This window comes from Xiphophorus maculatus, chromosome 20, assembly GCF_002775205.1.
Source record: "Xiphophorus maculatus strain JP 163 A chromosome 20, X_maculatus-5.0-male, whole genome shotgun sequence".
Taxonomy (NCBI): Eukaryota; Metazoa; Chordata; class Actinopteri; order Cyprinodontiformes; family Poeciliidae; genus Xiphophorus; species Xiphophorus maculatus.
The window spans coordinates 24,286,774-24,305,844 of NC_036462.1; the positions used below are offsets into that span (position 1 = coordinate 24,286,774).

At 38.5% G+C, this 19,071-nt stretch overlaps 2 protein-coding genes across 4 annotated transcripts; both read left to right on the forward strand.

Annotated features, from left to right (window-relative positions):
- Positions 1–590: 590 nt before the first annotated feature.
- On the forward strand, positions 591–13,019 carry LOC102237852 (phosphatidate phosphatase LPIN2-like). 2 transcript variants are annotated; one of them, XM_023325181.1, is made up of 20 exons: positions 591–676; positions 5,075–5,275; positions 5,355–5,450; positions 5,547–5,785; positions 6,209–6,310; positions 6,392–6,500; positions 6,600–7,302; positions 7,407–7,500; positions 7,939–8,120; positions 8,224–8,317; positions 8,421–8,490; positions 8,683–8,775; positions 8,958–9,007; positions 9,568–9,667; positions 9,764–9,912; positions 10,616–10,702; positions 10,896–11,048; positions 11,258–11,372; positions 11,606–11,709; positions 11,818–13,019. In XM_023325181.1, exons 2-20 carry the CDS (start codon positions 5,084–5,086, stop codon positions 11,966–11,968), a joined length of 2,883 nt encoding a protein of 960 aa, XP_023180949.1. In that variant the 5' UTR covers positions 591–676; positions 5,075–5,083; the 3' UTR covers positions 11,969–13,019. The 2 variants fall into 2 exon arrangements, with proteins under 2 accessions (XP_023180949.1, XP_023180948.1); XM_023325180.1 differs by having other exon boundaries at positions 6,392–7,302.
- A 1,417-nt stretch (positions 13,020–14,436) lies between these two features.
- On the forward strand, positions 14,437–18,824 carry LOC102237597 (E3 ubiquitin-protein ligase TRIM21-like). 2 transcript variants are annotated; one of them, XM_023324478.1, is made up of 3 exons: positions 14,437–14,703; positions 16,375–16,476; positions 16,596–18,824. In XM_023324478.1, the coding sequence occupies exon 3, from the start codon at positions 16,615–16,617 to the stop codon at positions 18,130–18,132; it is 1,518 nt and encodes a 505-aa protein (XP_023180246.1). In that variant the 5' UTR covers positions 14,437–14,703; positions 16,375–16,476; positions 16,596–16,614; the 3' UTR covers positions 18,133–18,824. The 2 variants fall into 2 exon arrangements, with proteins under 2 accessions (XP_023180246.1, XP_005798064.3); XM_005798007.3 differs by having other exon boundaries at positions 16,375–16,423.
- The last annotated feature ends 247 nt before the right edge of the window (positions 18,825–19,071 follow it).

Sequence of the window (19,071 nt, forward strand, 5' to 3'; positions counted from 1 at the left end):
TAACTGATTGGTGAGAACAATTGCAACAATGGGAATGATCACAATGTTTAAGTTTTCTGTATTTGTTGATTATGACTTTCATTTGGTTCACTGCACACCAAAGCCTTATAAATGGGTTAGTAATCCTTTCTAGGCTGATAGAAACAATTACTTTCTTACTCGTCTGTTATTGAACATCCTCAGATTAGGTGTGGTGTTTAGACTTCTCAGATCTTTTAACCCTCCTATTGTTTGTTAGACAGGTTTTATTATATTTAGTGATATGAAACAAAAGAAAAATGTGCTTAATCACAGCTAATTCGTGATTACGAAAGGTGGCAATTCTATTTTCACATCACCTACCTACCTAATTAAAGAGGGTAGGTTGTGATATTGGAATTTGTCTGTTGATCTTAGACATTGACTAACAGGTAAAGGCAGATGGAATATTTGGAAAGATTAAGGAAATGCAACAAATTAAGATTATTTGTATTATTTGTCTCTTGAAATAGCTGACGAGGTTTCTTGGTGTGTGTTGGACCTTGTTTCATGTATTGTTTACTATTTACATTTAAAGCCGGAACAGTTTTAACACTCGAGTTTCTGATTGGCTTACTGAAGGGGTTGACTTGAGAACGCGCATGCGCTGTACAGTTGGAAGATGGTCGTTTTGTCAGAGTGAGGAGAAGCCCGAAAGGTGAGTTGTCTTTTCTCTCGTCTTTTTAATGCCGATAAAAAATAAAAGTGTTGTTTGAAAAGTGTGGCAGATGTAAAACACGTGGAGTGCTACACTCGAGTGAACTGTAAGAGTTTTTGTCGGTTTGTAAAGTTTCGCTGTTGTCCCGTCTACCGCGCTCTCCCAGGTTTTTCATAAAAGCAGTAAATGGAGGTGATTCATCTCTTTCGGAATTCCGTTTTTACCCAAGTGAACTGAAGGAAGTTCAGGGAGAAAGCGGAGCGCTTCCTTGAAGGGAACGTATTGTTTTTATTTTTGTGTAGGTTTCGAATAAAGTGGAGTGAAGTAGTTAAGTTACTCAGTGCCTGAGTAAGACATGTAACAGTCAGGGAAGCTAAGTTTTCTGTTGCATCCTTATCTTAAGGCTCCCATGAACTTCATCCAAAGTCCCTTTCGTTAGACGTTCGGCTTCAGATTAAGTATGTGGTGACCTTTAAAGTGACCCATTTTGTCGTCTAATGGGAAAGCGTCTCTGTTTTATTTTATTATTTTTATTAAAATTTTTTAGCTATATTTTTTGAAAATTATATTTGTTATTAATTGAAATAGTAGTAGCCTCTAAATTAAATTATTGATTAAATTATTTACAATTTGATTACATTTACATTTTTACAATTTAATTCACTAAAGTATTTTTGAATTCGAAATGAATTGTATAAGATTGAGTCATTGATTTAATAGAAAATAGTTTCTCCAGGGAGGGAGTAGACAAAAAGGAAGTGGGATAATCCAATCAGTGGGAAACTTGAGTTTTTAACTTAAGGTTGTGTGAGGATAGTAAATCTTATCTTAAAACATTAGGCTATTGTGGATATTAGATATTCATGGTATAATAAGAAAAGAAATATATATTTTTATTACTACCTCTAACATGGCACCCACAATCCTTAAGTCTAAAGTAATAACTGGATTGTAAAGCATCTGACCTTAAGTGCACTAGTTCACAGTTCAATAATCAATGAAAGGAAATGTTCATTGTGTCTTTTTAGGTGATCGAGTATTACAGTTTAATATGGGAATAAAAGTTTTTGTACATGTTTTTCCAACATTTAGAAATCTTCCCTAATATTTGTTGTTTGCTGTTGGAACCATGGGCATTTTTTCCAACCTCGCTACTATTAGGCAAAAAATGTAGCAGTAGTAGCTGTGGTAATTGATATTTTCACTACAGAAGTTTTGTATGTCATTAAAACGTTCACACACTCACAGTACTGTAAAATCAGGAATTGGACAGTAAATGCAAATAGGAAAATTGTCGGTGGTAGTGAGTGGTTAGCTTGTCTCTGAGGACAGCAATTTATATATCCCGGTGGTTTTCTAACATCCACAGATTTGAGGATATTTCCAGGTCTGCGCTCTAATTTCAGAAGTAAGTACAGTGAGTAGCCACCAGTGCTTGTCCTTAGTTCACAACTGTCTGTTTAGTTTGTTTTGGGAGTTCTCAAAATATTCACCAATTTGTATTTGTCTGGAGAATTTTGTGTTTAAACTAGAGAGATTAATGCTTTAGAAGGGCTCGTATTTTAACTGTTTATTGTTATAATTGTTTCTTGGGGAATGCAAAAGGCACCCCAAGCAACATCTGTGTTGCTTTTGCCACGCTTTAGGGAGAACTTTTTTTTTTTCAGAAAATTGTCACAAAATCTGTGTTGTTTTAATGCTCTATAATGTATTGCATCATGCAATAATCCCCAAAAATGTTTATACTTTATGTTGAAACAATGACTGTCTTATTCAAATCAACAGCGATTATGTTTTTGTTTTTGTTTTTAAAACTAAACCAAGTAGTTCATTTGTAAAAACACAAGACAATGTTGAGACCCTGCTCCTAAAGTGAACATGTATGAACAATAAATGACTCGTACCCTAGAAACATTTCAACAATGTTTCAACCAAGGCGCTCCTTGGTCATGATGCTGTTTGTTCAAAAACAAACCTCTGAGGTCTTCACTGACAAGCTGTATTTATATTGAGATTAAATTACGCATTCCATTTCTTTACTTATTAAGTAACTTTTGAAAACAATCGGTTGCATTGAATGTTTGTGACTTTTTTTGTTTTGATTGGACAAACCTTTGAAAACCATGCATCATTTTCCTTTCAGTTTATTGTTATGCTGTTTGTTACATAAAATCCCAGTAAAATAGAATGAAGATTTTGGTTGTAATTTGACTAAATGCTAAAAAAAAAAAAAGAAAGAAAAAAAAGGAAAATGTTTGCAAAGCTCTGTAAATTGGAAAAAAGGAAGTGTAAAACAGTGATTGATAGCTGCAGCTTTACAATTTACAGTATCCATCTAATTTCCTCTGAGAAGTGAATAAAAAGCTCAAGTGAACGAGCCTTCTGGAAAATTCCCGACAGAATCATACGAAAGCAATATTGGATTCATAACTGTGACTGTTGTTCACGCTGCAGGGGGGTTTCTTTTATTGTTTTCACAGTACACCACAACCGACCTAGTTATAACAATCAGCTATCACTTTAAGTTATTTATGATGAATGAGGTGGTGAGCCAAACATGTAGTTGTGTTTCTATTGCACAGCCACGTGATCGGCCAGAGTTGCGGTTGCGTGTACAGCCTCATCTCCTCATCTGCTGTTGTTTTCCTCAGAGGCCTACCTGTCTGTCGACGTCTCTAGGCAGCTTGGGCAGAGATATCCATCCTAATGTGAAGCCCTTTCTGTGAGACAGCAGATCTGCTGGAGAGTCCCCCTGGCCTTTGACGGCCCAGAGAGCTGTGGTTGCGACCAGAATGTGTGTGGTCTACGTGTGAGCGTGTTTGAAAAGCTCATCAGAGGCTTTCAGAAACTGCTGGTCTAGCTGTCATGTGAGGCGACTGTGTGTGTGTGCGTGCGTGTGTATGGGCGTGGGGGTGTGCGTGTGTGTGTGTGTGCTATGTGAGATAGAGGAAGCATCAGAGTGTGTGTATAAATATACTAGGACTCTCTCATAGATCACTGCATATGTGTATGTTTACCACAGAACAGAGAAGCGTAGAGCGTTGTCATCTCTTATGATCCGGTGTAGCTCAGCTCTGCGGACTTTTAGAACTTCGTCTTTAAGTTGTCCGATCTACCAATATGTAGGCCGACATTCACAGAGACACGCTCATCAGCTTTGCGAGGCAGTGGAGCAGAATGAGAACAAACGTTCTGAGGATCCTCAGATGAACATGGTGGCAAAATTTCCTGAGACAGTTTGTGAGTTCATAAAGTGGGGGAAAAGCTGATGGCGGAGAGGCGGTCAGGGCAACCTGGCTGGATTGAGAGGGAACATTTGCATCCTTCTCTCTGGGTAAGATTTAGACTCAGGATCTGCTCCAGATTAGTGGAAATAATCTCTGATCTCATGTTTTTGTAAGTACTGTTTCAGTTATTACAGATTTCTCTTTAAAGCCTACAAGAAGTAAAAACAGTGACTTTAAGACAAGGTTGCTTTATTTACAAAAGCATAGGAAATTATTATGATGATTAGTATTTTGTATTAGCTATTAGCTTGTCAAGAATTACTCAATCAATAATCTTCATGTGTAGATCCTTATTTTAACTGTGTGATTTCCAAAACCAACTTTGCTCCACTCAGGGATTACTTTTTATGATCAAGAGTTTAGACAGCCCCCTGAAATTATTGCATCTAGGAAGCCTAACTTCATGCTTGGCTTTAAATAGCTTGAAAGCTAAATTGACAGTCTAGCAATGGACTGTCACCTGAAAGTGGACTGTCCACCTTCAAGGTGAGCTTGAAAGCGGTCAAAAGTCAAGTTCTGCTTTGTCTTTTTGAAGCTGGTAACAGTTGGATTCGTTTGCCGTGTTTGGTGAGAAAAGCCAATTATTTTTGAATTTCACCAACATGTTGTTTTCACATCTTTAAAACTGACCCATGTGTTTGTGTACACTAGAACCCCGCCTAGTGAGCCCTTTTACATAATCAAGTTGATGGACCAAGAAAATTACGTCAGCAGATTCTATTGTCTTGCAAAGACAAACAATTGCATCTTTTCACAGGATCGCATCTTAACACATGTTAAGATCCAATCTTAACACGTGTTTGCTGACCTTCAGCCCATTAATCATAGTCAAAGACCTGATGCAAAGGTCAATAAGGCTTACACAAAACAATAGAAAAACCAGCTTGCAGGACATTGTGCTGTTTTGAATGAACTCTGCAGGTAGGAACTTTCTTGCTGGTATTTTTTTTTCTACTTGTGTGATTAAGCAAACAGAAATACAGCTAACCAGGTACAGACTGCAGCATTTACCAAAGAGTAGAGCAAAAACAGTTTCTTGCTTTGTCATTGCACTCGCTCTGCCTAAAAGCTCCCGCTTCTTGTTTTTTTTCTATCTTTTTTTTGTGTGTAGTCACAAACCATGAACATTGTGGGCCAGCTAGCAGAGACCGTGTTTGTCACAGTGAAGGAGCTGTACCGCGGCCTGAACCCGGCCACCCTGACCGGAGGGATCGATGTCATCGTGGTGCGGCAGCCTGATGGGTCTTACCAATGCTCGCCGTTTCACATCCGCTTCGGGAAGCTCGGCGTGTTGCGCTCCAAAGAGAAAATTGTGAGTACATTTTTTTATGCCTTATTCTCTGCCTAAATACTCTGTCATCTCTCGTTGAACCGTATGTTGTCATTTTTAGGTCGACATCGAGATAAACGGAGAATCGGTCGACCTGCATATGAAGCTTGGAGATAATGGCGAGGCTTTCTTTGTGGAAGAAGAAGAAAACATGGACGTAAGCTGAACAACGTCAGAGACTGCTTTAGCTAAATCACACTTTCATGATGTCAAATAAAGATGTTTTTTTTTTTTCTACTTCTCTTCTTGTTAGGTCCCAGCCTTTCTGTGCACCTCCCCAATTCCTCTTGAGGTCCCTGAGGAGACGGATGTGATCTCCGAGGGGTCCGGAGCCCGCAAGAAGAAGCGGTGGCGGAAGCACGTGCGTTATGATAATCAGCAGAGGGACGAAGCCAACTCCTCGTCAGAAGAAAGAGACAAAGAGGAGGAGAGCATGAGAGACTCTGACGCTGCTCAGTGGGAGAGTCTTTCATCTCAACCACTGCTGACCAGGTCAGACAGTGAAACATACAGATGTTGTTGAATTGGACTGAGTGAAACTCTTCACAGTGCTGCTCGAATTAAAACTACGTTATTTTAAATAAACAAAGTAATCGAATTTAAGTTGGAAAAAGTGTAATTTATTGTAGAGACAAAACTTAAGAAGGGGCTTGCATGTTTGCCTTAAAGACAAGAAGCTTTTTTTGGACAACCCTACTCAAACAGCTCATTATGAAGTTTTGAATAATTCTTTATTTATTGGTGGAAAGTTGTGGCCATGAGTTTTAACCCGATTGTAGCCGTGCTATAGCTGATGTTTCAGTTAAAGAACATTGGAGTTCAGTGTATGGGAACCAGGGTTTAACATTGACTTTAATCCCAGATTGAGGTGATCAAAGTTGTTAAATCTTTAATGTTTTCCATTTTACTTGTTAGTAAATCAGTGTACTACTCACTGTCTGAGGAGCCAAACGAGGAACTGGGGGAAACACAGAGCAGAGACACTCATCCACGTTCAGACGAAGAACTCTCAGAGAGGTGAGAAAAGCTTCTTGCGTTCTGTTAAACAAACATTCTTGTTCGTTCTTCAGTTTTGAGAATCTCCTGTGTGTTTGCCAGTGTTTTCTTGAGTCGGCCGGATTCTCCTAAAATCGACTCTGAGGTTCTGGATGAAGCCCAGGATTTGTCTGAGCCCCAAATGCAGTGGAACTGGGGAGGATTTCCCACGGTGAAACACACTAACACAGACAGAGCTGCACATTTACGCCAGACCTGTGCTGCGGTTGGAGTTCAACCTGCTGACATGCGGTTGTCCTGTTTTTCGCAGCCCTGTGACCCAGAGAATACACCAGGAGAGCTGAAGGCCTCAACTCACTTCTTCCCCATTGAGAGACAGGATTCCTTTGACCTTGACTACGAGGTCACACCTTCCGTGATCAGCTGCGTGAAGCCACAGCCGAAGGCGGGCTCATTTTGTTTAGACAGCAGCTCTCAGCAAGCCAGCTCTTTATCTACGAAGAACAACGTTCACGACGCACTTTCCTACCACAGCGACCATTTCATGTCATGTGTTTCTTCCGTTGACGTAGATTCTGAATGTACGGTGGAAGAGAAGGAGGAAAAAGACTTTTCTTCTGAGAGCATTGGCATTTGTCTCGACAAAAGCCAAGAAAGTGCTGAAAAAGTTAGTTCTGTAGCTGAAAGAGTTTCTGAAAATGGAACTTTGAGCAAAACAGAAGAGCTGACAAAAAAGATGGCAGAATGCACACTCCAAGAATCAAGTCAGAATAGTCGAGGACAAGAGAGTGTCTCATCTGAGCAGAGAGAATCAGATTCTACATATTCTGCTCCTGACAGAGGATTAGTGCCCAGCGCTGGTGGAGAAGATGACAATACCACACTCAGAGCAACTGATGAATCATCTGAAAGCTCAGCTACTGCATCACAAGCTGCCGACACGGACACTGGGAATGACGTGGCGAAATCCTCCGAAGCATCCTCCAAGCTGGAACAACAGGACGAGAAAAAAAGTGAAGCATTTGAGCGATTAAGTTAATTCTTTAGGTTAAAGTCACAAGCCTGTTTATGCATGAGGTGGATTTGTTCCTCACGGTGCTGTGTGACTGTGTCGTAGGTAAACAGAATCATCATGGAGGCTCATCGGATATTTACCTGGATGACCTGACCGCTCTGGACCCAGAGGTGGCGGAGCTTTATTTCCCCAAAGTGTAAGATGTTTTCTGACACACTAGACACATTTTGTCAAGTTCCAACCTTGAATTGCTACACATTTTCTGTACAGAAAAATGATATTTTGTCACCTTCCTAAAATAATGGCCTAAGTCATTTTTACCTAAAGTAATTTTGCCAAAAAAAAAAAATTACTACCGTACCTCTTTCTGAGGATAATTTAGGCAAAAAAAATCACTTTTGGCAAAAACTTATTTCAGACCTTTTTTGCAAATTTGTATGCAATAAAGCTATGAGAAGATATGTTTCTAATTTGCCATTAGCTGAATGCATGACACAGCAAAGATATGGAGTATCTTAAAGCTTATTTTAACTCATCAGTGTTAGAACTATGTAACAAGCTAGTAATTCTGATACAGTAACTTGCATTAATAGCAAATGCTGAATCTAAATTACTCACTGTTGCCTGACCACAGGGAGGCAGAGGAAGCGTTAACTCAGTATGCTGAACAGGGCTCAGGTAGCCAGTCGCCTCAGTCTGTGGACATTGGAGCAGTGGACAGTGGAACAGAGTATCTGTCTGATTCTACATCGTACGTCATGGACGTCAGTATGTCCCTTTGTGGGAAAGTAGGAGACACCAGCCAGATTACCAAAGGTAGGAGTGACTCATCCAGTGTCGGGTTGTTAGCTCTGCTCACACAGTGGAGAATGACTCCATTTTATTTTTTTTTGTATGTTTGTTTTTCATTTTGCTTCAGAAAAGTTCACAGAGCACCTTGTGACATATCAGGATTTTATCAACAATCCAGGAATCATTGAGGATCCAAGTCTAGTCATCTGCATAAATTCTAAGTGAGTGAAATAAATAATTACACGGTTTTTAAAAGTGTATCAGTTTCCAGACTAAAGTCCTTTTTTCGGTTGCTGCTTATTGACTCTTTTACACTTTTTGCAGCTATTACAACTGGGGAGTGGCTGCTCCAATGATCCTGTCCATGACAGCATTCCAAAAACACCTACCAACGGTATTTTATTTTTTGAAACCTGACCAATAAAGTCTTAAAAATGTATTATAAATTCAAACATTAAATACACTTTTGTTGTGCTTTTTAATTTTAAGCGAAGTTATAGAATATCTTAAAATTTTATAAAAACCTGCGCAATAAAAATGGTGGCAGAAAGAAGGAATAATTTTCTTTCTATGTCTCATACATAAGAGTACAGTAGAGCAGCTGGTGAAGGACAAGATGTCCAAAAAGCCTGGTCGCTGGTGGTTCTCATGGAGACGCAGAGAAATGGACAACAACAAGGTAGTTGCTCAGGTCTTCATGTATATATATATGCTTGTGTGATGGCTAATGGGAAGAAATGTTATATATTAGCCTGCACTGACTACACAGTTAATCATGAAAAGGTGTGTCTTTTCTAGTTGGAGTATATTTTTCATATCAGACATAATGGTGATGAATGCTGACTGCTCTTTTCTCTTCAGCAAAAACAATTAAAGGAGGAGCAACTGGCAAGTGTTTCCTCCTCAGCCCAGTAAGTCACCTCATTACCAAGTGATTAAATAATCCTTCTCCAGGAAACCTTGCACCGTGTTCCAGCTGGTGCTGTTCTAGATAGTCCTGCTGTTGCACATCTGTTTCACTACCGCATGACGTTGGTAGCGGTGGGAAACCCTAACGAGGATTCCTTGCATGTTTATGTAAATCTTTACTGGCTACTTTAGTTGTTCACACACCCAAAAATCTTCAGTGTTGTGGGGACGTCGTCTAATTTCATCCATATCTCTTTAACCTTTTCACTTTTTCACATTACTATGTATTTTATTTGGATTTTATCTGAAAAGGAAAATGTAATAGTGGGATATTTTTGCAACGAAATTATATACATAACGACAAATACATGAAAATTGTGTTTGAATAAAATGGTGGAAATGTTATATGTGTTTGAATGCCAAGGCACTGTACAGTTGCAAATGTTAACTTATTTGCAAGGTACACACTGTAAGTTGCTGCTGTGAAAAAGACGTTTTCATCTCTGTATGTTTTTAGGGGCGGATGAACACAAACTGTGACTTTCCTTTGTTGTTTTCTCAGAGCTGACAATGCTTCCAGTCTTTTTTCAGAAGCCATGTCCATGACTCAGTCCTTCAGCCACATGTACCGCAAATCACTACGTCTCACTTCCAAGGAGATAGTAGGACAACCCTGACTCTTTGCCTGAAAACATCAAACATATTTAAATAAGATCTTTTTGTGCTATGATGTGTTTCTGTCTGCTCTTCTCTGCCAGGAGAGTCTAAATCTGCGTGACGGAGCCAATAAAGTGGTATTCAGTGTTACCACACAATATCAGGGCACCTGTCGCTGTGAAGCTGCCATATACCTGTGGAACTGGAACGATCGGGTCATCATATCAGACATTGATGGAACAATCACCAAGTAGGCCAAGTTAAACACGGTTTCTTGCTATAAACCTCATCAATATTGCTTTGTGTTTTTATTCTGTAGAAAGATAAAAGTTTCCCTAGGTAAGCATCACCTTCCTAGATCTCTGATTCTGTAACAAATGAAATGTGACCTCCAGACAAGCCAGGCTACCAAAGATTTATTTGAACATATTGTAAAAATTCTATAGCATCAATGTATCTGAGATACCTTATATTCTGCAGATGCCTTATATTCTGCAGAAATGCTGTACTTAGTGAATGCTTGAAGTGGCTCCGGCTGCTGGCAACCTCTCTACTTTTTTTGTTATTTTAGTTAATAAATATTTGTCCACTGGTGTGGAATTTTCATCTCCAGTCCGTTGATCCTTAAATATGGAAACAAAATGAAATAAGATGGTAATATCATGACCAAAGTAACAATAACAACCCATCTTCACTCAAAAGAACACAGAATCCCACATCCTTAATCCCATTAAACAAACACTATAACTTTTATGTCATTCTCATCACATTCTTGCACATGCATCATGCCTTTCTACAGCTATTGACATAAGTGTTGATATTAACCTCAAATATGAATGAAAATGTTCTTTAGAATTTGCGACCTTATCGTAATCCTTGTCTGTTTTGTTCTTTTTTTTTATGACAAAATGTTTTTCTCTTCTGTTATAAGATCCACTCTCTCTCTCTTCTAGGTCTGATGCGCTTGGTCATATCCTACCTCAGTTTGGAAAAGATTGGACACACAAGGGAATTGCCAAACTTTATCACAAAATACACAAGTATGTGAAATGCTGTTCCTTTGTATACGACACATGAGCGCATCAATGGAACTCAACCTGTTGGATTATCTTGACTTTTTGTTGTGCGTCCTGCTATTTGAACAATTGAAAATACATGACACATTGTGTATTTTTGATCAAATGTAATAATTAATTTTGTGAATCGCAGTTTTGGTTGCTCATTTCTTTGCAGAAATGGATACAAGTTCCTGTACTGCTCAGCGAGGGCTATCGGCATGGCTGGTATTACCAAAGACTACTTGCGGTGGGTCAACGAGCAAGGCACTGTTCTTCCTAAAGGCCCTGTACTGCTGGCTCCCAGCAGCCTCTTTTCAGCACTACACAGGTAACAGTAGCTGAAATCCTGGCAGGATTGGTCTGTATTCCTATTCGAGACCAAATTTATAACAGTATATCGACACCCTCTTAAAATAATAGCCAAAGTCATTATTTTCAAGTTTTTCAAAAAACTTCACCAAATATTGCATATATATTATCTACTTAACTCAAGAAAGTCTTTACGATGGATGACTGTTGACATCAACAATCTTGCAGGGAGGTGATTGAGAAGAAGCCAGAGGTTTTTAAGGTCGCCTGTCTTAGTGACATCAGGGACTTGTTCGGATCACACAAACAACCTTTCTACGCGGCTTTCGGCAACAGGACGAATGTAAGCAATACTGAAGACTGACTCCAAGTCTTGCATAATATCCATACCTCTTAGGACAAGAGGAACTGTGGTTGAGTGGTTTACATTTAATCACGATGTTGAACACAATCTTGCATATTTTGAAAAATGGTAGCTAAAATTAGGTTTACTTGTTAAAACTTTTTTCTGGTAAAGAAATAAGATTAAAGTTATGTTAACTTCTGCAATAAAGCTTATCTCCAATGCTTTTGCAGGATGTTTTTGCCTATAAGCAGGTGGGAGTGACTGAGAGTAAAATATTTACAGTCAACCCAAAAGGAGAGCTTATCCAAGAACTATCTAGAGGCAGCAAGTCTTCGTAAGTAAAAACTAAGCAATTAAATGGAAATAATTTTTTGTAACTTGCCGTCATACATTCATGCAGATTAGTCAGATTTCTAACCTCCTGATTGTATTTTTTCTGCAGGTATAACCACCTGACTGGACTGGTTGAGCATTTCTTCCCCATGGTCGCTGCTGAGACCAATAACGCTGCAATTTTAGTCTGTCCTGAATATAGTAGCTTCTCTTACTGGAAGGAGCCTCTGCCCGAAGTGGACATTAGCATACTGACATAGACCAACTTCCAATGTGTGTCTAAGCCCAACATGCACGCAAAATAGACATAAATTCTCTGATTTTCTCAGGACAACCACCTTTGATAAGAACATAAAGAAGTAGTTGTTGATTTTTAATACTACACTCAGATAGATCCCAATTAAACTATTCGAGTCGAAGCGACTGAATAATTAGTATCTTAAGCATTTTTAGTTTTTCAAGGTTTGTTTCCTGTTACTACATGTTTTCATAAGTATAAATCTTATTTAACCTATTACCTGATGAATTGTATTAAAACTGACAGAGAAGAACTCATCTTTAGGCATTACTTGGTGTGTTTTTTAAATTGTGAGAATGACTCAAAGATAATTTGCTTTACTTGAACCTAGAGAAGGTGTGTTTACATTAACCTTGACATGCACACAATCTCTGTGTGTGTGTGTGTGTGAATTCATTGGACTGTATAGCATATGGAGTTTTATATCTCATTCTCCAAAGAAACCAAAAACTGCTTAAATATGCATATCAAATTAATCTTAATTATAAGATCTGTTTGATCTCATTGAGTTTATGAGTCAGTTTGTGATTATCGGTTACAGCTTTGAATTTGCACCTTACTGGAGAGAACAAAATCCTTTGGACGAAAAGCTATATTTTGAACTTGTCCAAGACTAAAGGTCACGCACCATTAGAATTTTACGTCATGCAGAAGGACCATTTAATCTGATTATCGTGAAGCTATGCCGGTCACAGTTTTTTAATTGTTTCATACCAAGTTTGTAATGGCATAAAATGTACACTACACAAACGAGCATCAGATTTAAGACCAACAGTGAGTTGCACTGCAGATGTGAGTTTTGGCTGTGAACTCTTAACGGTAATGTCATACATATTTATTATTTTGCATATTTTCTTGTCCAGCTGATCTGAAATTGAGTAGTTTTTCTGTAAATCAAATGTACAAAAAATGTGAAAGAATTTTAAACAATCTATGTTGTGCACATTGTAGTTGTGTAGTTGTGTTTTTAGAGTAAATACATTTTATTTGCAATAAAACCGCTTATAAGCATGTTTTTTTGTTGCTGATCATAATATACAAATGTTTTCAATCAAGACTTTGTTTTATTGAAGTGGAGACGTTTTCTTGCTGTATTTGGCGGAGCCTGTTACTGAGTGTCCTTGTGTTTTTTAATGCATTTATTGCAAATACCATAGTGGTCAAAGGTTTTAAGATGAACAGATGTATTTTGTTTCAGAAATGTTTCATCTTTTCTGGTGTTAGATCTTTGTATCAGCTGTTTCTATGGGACATAAAAGTTAAAAACGAACCACTTTAAGTAGTTTGAATGACTTGTTGGCAAACACATCTGAATATATGCGAAGGATAAATAGGAATAGGATCTGGGTCTTTTTTTTTAATGAACCTAAATATTTAAAGTTTTGATCCAAAAATAAACCACTTTCAATATCTTGTTGAGAAGCACATCTAAATGTATGCAAACGGTCAATATGAATAAGATCTGGGTAATTTTAGATATTTGATATTTAAAGTTCTCATCCATGAGCTCCTTGATTTTTATTTTTGAATTGTGACATGTTGCTACTCTGCTTTAAAACACATTGGTGTGTCTAAGGATTAAGCTCTGCACTGGTGGTAAACTGATATGTTAGTTGAACGCTCTTTAGAAGATTTCTCGGGCACTTGTTTCTTTTTTTCGGGTTCCCTGAAGCTTTCTCCCAGAAGTTTCTGATGAGTTCAGAATTGGTTGATTTCAATACAAGCAGCAGTATCCTTGCCTGGAAAGGTCTGTTTATGCAAATTGAATTCAAATCTGTTTATTTAGACAGCGCCAATTCACCACACATGTTGTTTCACGGCACTTTATACTCAAAAACGGTTTTTATGTAATAAAACATTGACAGCAACAGTGTCTTTCTTGTGGGTAACCACACTTGACAAAAGATTTATTTTAATATTTCCTACTTCCTTTTGTTAATTTTGCAATTCACATTTTGTCTGATCACACTTCATAGCAACAAAGATCCAAAACCACCATGATGGTAGGATTTGTGAAAAGCAAGTTTATGGCCATTTTTAAAGTGAAGACAGCTCTTCACAGTGAAATACAGTTTTGGGATGCATTGTTTTGAGTTGTCTAGTCAAACAAAGGAAACAGAGGTCCCAGGTAGCCATCTTTCTAAGATGTATATGTAAATAACTAAATTAAAAGAAAAATTCAAACAGAAATTTAAATTGAGTATCACCCCAGTTGTAGCTAATAAATGATACATCTGTTACACTGTCTCAGATTTAGTTTATTTCAGATGTTCGTGTATTTCTGTATCAGATATAAACATCACTAAGATACAAATGAAGGACATCTTTTGTGCAACTTGTACAAACAATTTTAAAATGACCCAAAATGAAGGGCGAAACAAGCCCTTCATTTTGGGTTTGGGCAAACACAGTGATGCAGTTCTTCACTCTGTTTGCACTTCAATGCATTCTTGAAAAGTACAAGTAGTTGACAATAGCATACACGGAAGGGGGAAAAAGGTAAGCCAAATAAATAAGATTGCGCTAATATAAAATGAAGTCATTTTAGCCGCATGTCGTGTTGCAACATGTTGCACCTGACGGATCCGGAGACGATGAAGGTGTTTATGACTGGCGCAGTCATAAACGCGTCAGTGGGTCTCGCTTGTTTTTAACTTGACGAGGAGGAAGCGGGATCAAAGAGAAAAGTGCCAGCAGGTACGTTTAAACCCCTGTTTTGTATAATTATTTCTCTTCAAGATTATATCTAGCTGTTGATTAAGCGCCGGTAGCCATAATACCGCTACTTGCTAAAGCTGAACAGTTCTTTGCAGCTGAACTGGTTCAACACGTTGAAGAAACTTGTGTCGTTTGGGTTATTCCTGTTCCCCGGAAATCGAAACTTAAGCGAAACCCGCCCTGTAAAATAAACAACGTGTCAATTTGAAATATGTAAAGACACATTTGGTTACTGTTGCAGTTTCCCTCCATAGTAAGTCACATTTAATACAGCCTACACACACACTGTCCTTTTAATTCGAGCAACTTTACTGGGGCTATTGCTTTTGTGCTTAGTCATGTTTTATCAGTCACCATGACTTGTGTGCAAGACGGTGTTTACTTTAGAAAACATAAAATTCTCATCTTTAAATTTGAGTTAATTTGGCAATAGACGCACTTAAAAAAAACATCCAGGAGACAGTTTCCCATTTTTAAAAGAAGTTATATTAAAGTTTGCCTATAAATAAATAAATACAGAAGACTTAGCTGGAGAGTGTAAAACAGCTCTAAAGAGCTGACGCATCTAGAATAGCACTAGAGAGCATAAGCAACATCGAGTCGAGCAATATTTCACAATTAATCGAGTTAGTCAGAGGGAGTAAAGGTCGCCAGACACAAAGTAAATAAACTGTGTTGATAGGATGCCTTTTAACATAAACATGATCATGTGTCCAAAATACAGAAATGGCATTGAAGGCAAAAAGCTAAATTTGTCAACTAAAAGTAGTAAAATTTAATCTGCAATCATGTAAAATCAATTAAGATGTAATGCTTTCTCATAATGTTAGTCTAAATGGTTGCTTCTTGAACAAATCCAAGAGACTATAAAATGTAAATAAAAGGCCTAAGTGTAGAGACGACAGCTGCAAAGGCTCTGTTTCATATTGATTTAGGGATAACAAGCCCTGATCAGGCAGGACTGATCTTTCCCAGAATTCTAGTGGATTCTGGTTGAAGAAGGGCAGAAACATAGTCGTGTGTCACTAGTCCAGAACTTTGAACAGTTTTCTGTCTGGAACAAGCTGCCAGAGAGAGCCGTAAAGGAATGGCATGTAAAATATAGTCAAAAACTTCACATTTTCAACAAGCTCCAAAATGCTAATCACCAGAGGAATACGTAACATAAGTCGTTATGTATGCCAAAAGACGTAAGATTTTTTTGAACTTGGGAAACCAACTCATTCAGAACCTAATAAAAATGTCAAGGTTTTCTCCTTGTTCAGCTGAAAGAAATTATACAACACCTGTGATTTTGGACATCTCAACAGTTTTTTGGGACTGAAACGTTGGAGATACATTTGTTTAGAAGATGTATCACTCTTTACAATATGTAGTGAAATTACCTCATGTGTCCTCAAGTACAGCTTGGTTCCGACGTCGAGCTTGTGCGACATCTGTATGCCCCTCACTCATATATCCATTTAGATCAAAAGGAGTTGTGCATAACCATTGAGTGAATTCCATCAAACTAAATCTAGTGCTGTTAATGTTGTCTTTTGAATCTGTAGGGCGTCTGCCATGTCGGGTGACCTTTAATTAAACTTTGACTGACTGTTGGGTAAATGCCTATAATACAACACTGAACTTGTCATACCATCTCTGTTCTAGATGTGCCAGCTCCTTGCAGACCAAATCAATCACTTGTACATCTTTGGTCGTGAGTAGCAGATTTTACCCATATCACAATATTCCTTCTACTTCCTTATATAGGTAATTATCTTTTTTGTCAGTGAATGTGTAAATACTTTTTTTAAATCTTTTGTCATGAAATTTAGATTTCCATTTACATACAGGCATGTGTTTGATTTAAACTTTGTATTTCTCTGAAGGTTTCCTGTCCCCACCATCATGTCTGTGTCTGATGGAGCAAGCTTTTCTGCAGATAAGCTCACATGTCCCATATGCCTGCAGCTGTTCTCTGAGCCCATTTCCCTTCCCTGTGGTCACACTTATTGCTTTCTCTGCCTTAAGAACATGGAAGAAGGCCTTGACCAACACAGGTGCCCAGAGTGTCAGGCTGAGTACCAGGGCACCACTGCTCTTATGAAAAACGTAAAAATTTCCAAATTCATAGAGACCTACAAAGACACTGCTGAGAAAGGTTTTGCCCCTGCAGATCTTCCTACTGTCATCCATGTAACATCCAAGAGTATGTGTAATTCTGCTTTGGATCAGTCAGATGGACAAAGTCAATGCTATGGAGAAGAAAACAAGACAAACAGAGGTTGTGAGACTGGCTCTGGATTCAGAGGCACTCTCTGTAATCCGATGCAAGCAAAAATCAGCAACAAAGGCAAAATGGAAATGGATGAGCCCAAGTTTAAACTGGCATCTCAAGTCACAGAGTTACACATCAAACTAGAGATCGCAGAAGGTGTTCTGATGAAAGAAAAGGAATGGGAGCTTCAGGTGACAACTTCTAATTCTCAGTTGAGAGAGAAAATATCGAAGCTGCTGGGGCAGATGAAGGACTCCCTGCAGAGCTATAGTGACCAGGTGATGCAGATGGTCGAGAAGGAGTTAGGCCCAGGTGAAGAAAGCATCCGCGCTCGAGTCGGTCAAGCGTCTGAGCTGGCGAAACAGCTGAGGCACACTGTGCTTACAGCTGAATCCCTACTGACTGAAGAGGATGAAAAAGCATTTAGTGATGAGCTTCAAAGTCTAAATGCAAACATTGTAGAGGTGCTAGAAAAACCACTGAGAGAGGACGAAGACTTTGTTGAAACAAAGGTCAACTTTGCATATGCCTGTCCCAAACTGGAAAACATGAACACTGTCCTGAGGGAACAACTTGGAGAGACTCAGCGCTCCCTTCGAAACACCTTCAACCCTTCAGAGCTGACCTTTGACCCAGAAACAGTTCACCCTAATCTCATTCTGTCAGAGGATCTGAAAACGGTAACATTCAGCACCGTGAAGCGGTCCTACACGTCCTCACCGCAGAGGTTCACCAGCTTTTACCAGGTACTCAGTGCACAAAGCTTCTCAGAAGGCGAACACTGCTGGGAGGTGGAGCTCGAAGGTTCTCCATGGATCATCGGCATGTGCTACAGTGGGAAGCTGCCACGCAGTGGGCTGCCATCCGCCCTGGAAAGCAGCCAGAGCTCCTGGTGTCTGATGTGGTTTGATAACTTGCTAACCGCTTTTGAGCAAGGTCACAGCGTGCCACTAAAGAAAACCACAGTGTCACGCAGGCTTGAGGTCAAGCTGAGCTTCAAGACACACAGGTTGAGCTTCTACAACATCAGCCCCACCAGTGGGAAGACACATATCTACACCTTTAAGGCCAATCTGAGTGAAGCCGTGCACTTCGCCTATAGGATGATGTCAGGACACCCCAAAGGCAGAGTCACAATTTGCTCATAAATAGAAGTTTTCAAAGTCAGCACACAGGAGCTAGGTAAATTTATCCACAAAACAAAGCTTTTTTTTTTTTTAGTAGCTTTTCTAAGACTGATAGAAAAGCCTTAGGGCTGCTTTCACAACTGATCTTTCATCAATTTCAACAACCTGTTTATATGCACATGGTGTTTACAACTTTTTTTTTTATCTTATTGGAAACAATTTTTCAGCAAATTGGTGATAATGTTTTTTGTCAGATGAAGGTGAAATGGCACCATATTTATGTACATAGGATAAATATGGCACCAAAGCATTTTGTGTAAATTAACTGGAGCTCTGACTGCTCAGTCTTACCCAAAGTTGCAGCTTTGACTTGTGGCCAAAGATGACCAAGCCACTCTGGTACACTTGGGCCACATATCATAGCTAAGCTACCTCTGTTATTATCAGATTCTTTCGTGCCACATTCTCAGGGCCCAGATATACTGCCACCACAGTGATGAAGAATCATATTGTCATCTGTAAAAAGAAATCAGTAAGAAAAAGAAACGGAAAAAGCAAAATCATCTGGGATATAAATATGTGGGATTGAGATTATGATTCCTGTGCAAGATTGTGAGATCTCTGCAGTTTACATAAATAATTGAGGAGTTTGTTTTTTGTTGTTTTGGCTTATGTGCAGTGTTTTAAATGTATTTTAGCAATAAATAAATCAAAATTTGCTTTGGTGTTATTCATTCAATTTCTTTTCTAATGGAATTAGCACTGTATAAAGGTTTTTTTAAGTACTATACCCTAGGAAATTTTATTTCCCTTTGATATCAATAAAGTATTTTTGTTTTTGAATTTAAACTCAGAGGTAGGCTTCTAAAGTATCTTTTCTGTGAATTGTAATTCAAAGCATATCTTGTCTATATAATGTGTTTCACTTGGTGAATTTAGTTAATTCATTTAATTTAGTTA

Excerpts from the sequence above, each read along its gene's own strand:
- LOC102237852 (XM_023325180.1), top strand. The coding sequence starts at position 5,084 with ATGAACATTGTGGGCCAGCTAGCAGAGACCGTGTTTGTCACAGTGAAG. Across the intron at positions 5,276-5,354 it reads TGCGCTCCAAAGAGAAAATT|GTCGACATCGAGATAAACGG; the intron begins GTGAGTACATTT and ends TGTCATTTTTAG. Across the intron at positions 11,049-11,257 it reads CTCTTTTCAGCACTACACAG|GGAGGTGATTGAGAAGAAGC; the intron begins GTAACAGTAGCT and ends ACAATCTTGCAG.
- LOC102237597 (XM_023324478.1), top strand. The coding sequence starts at position 16,615 with ATGTCTGTGTCTGATGGAGCAAGCTTTTCTGCAGATAAGCTCACATGT.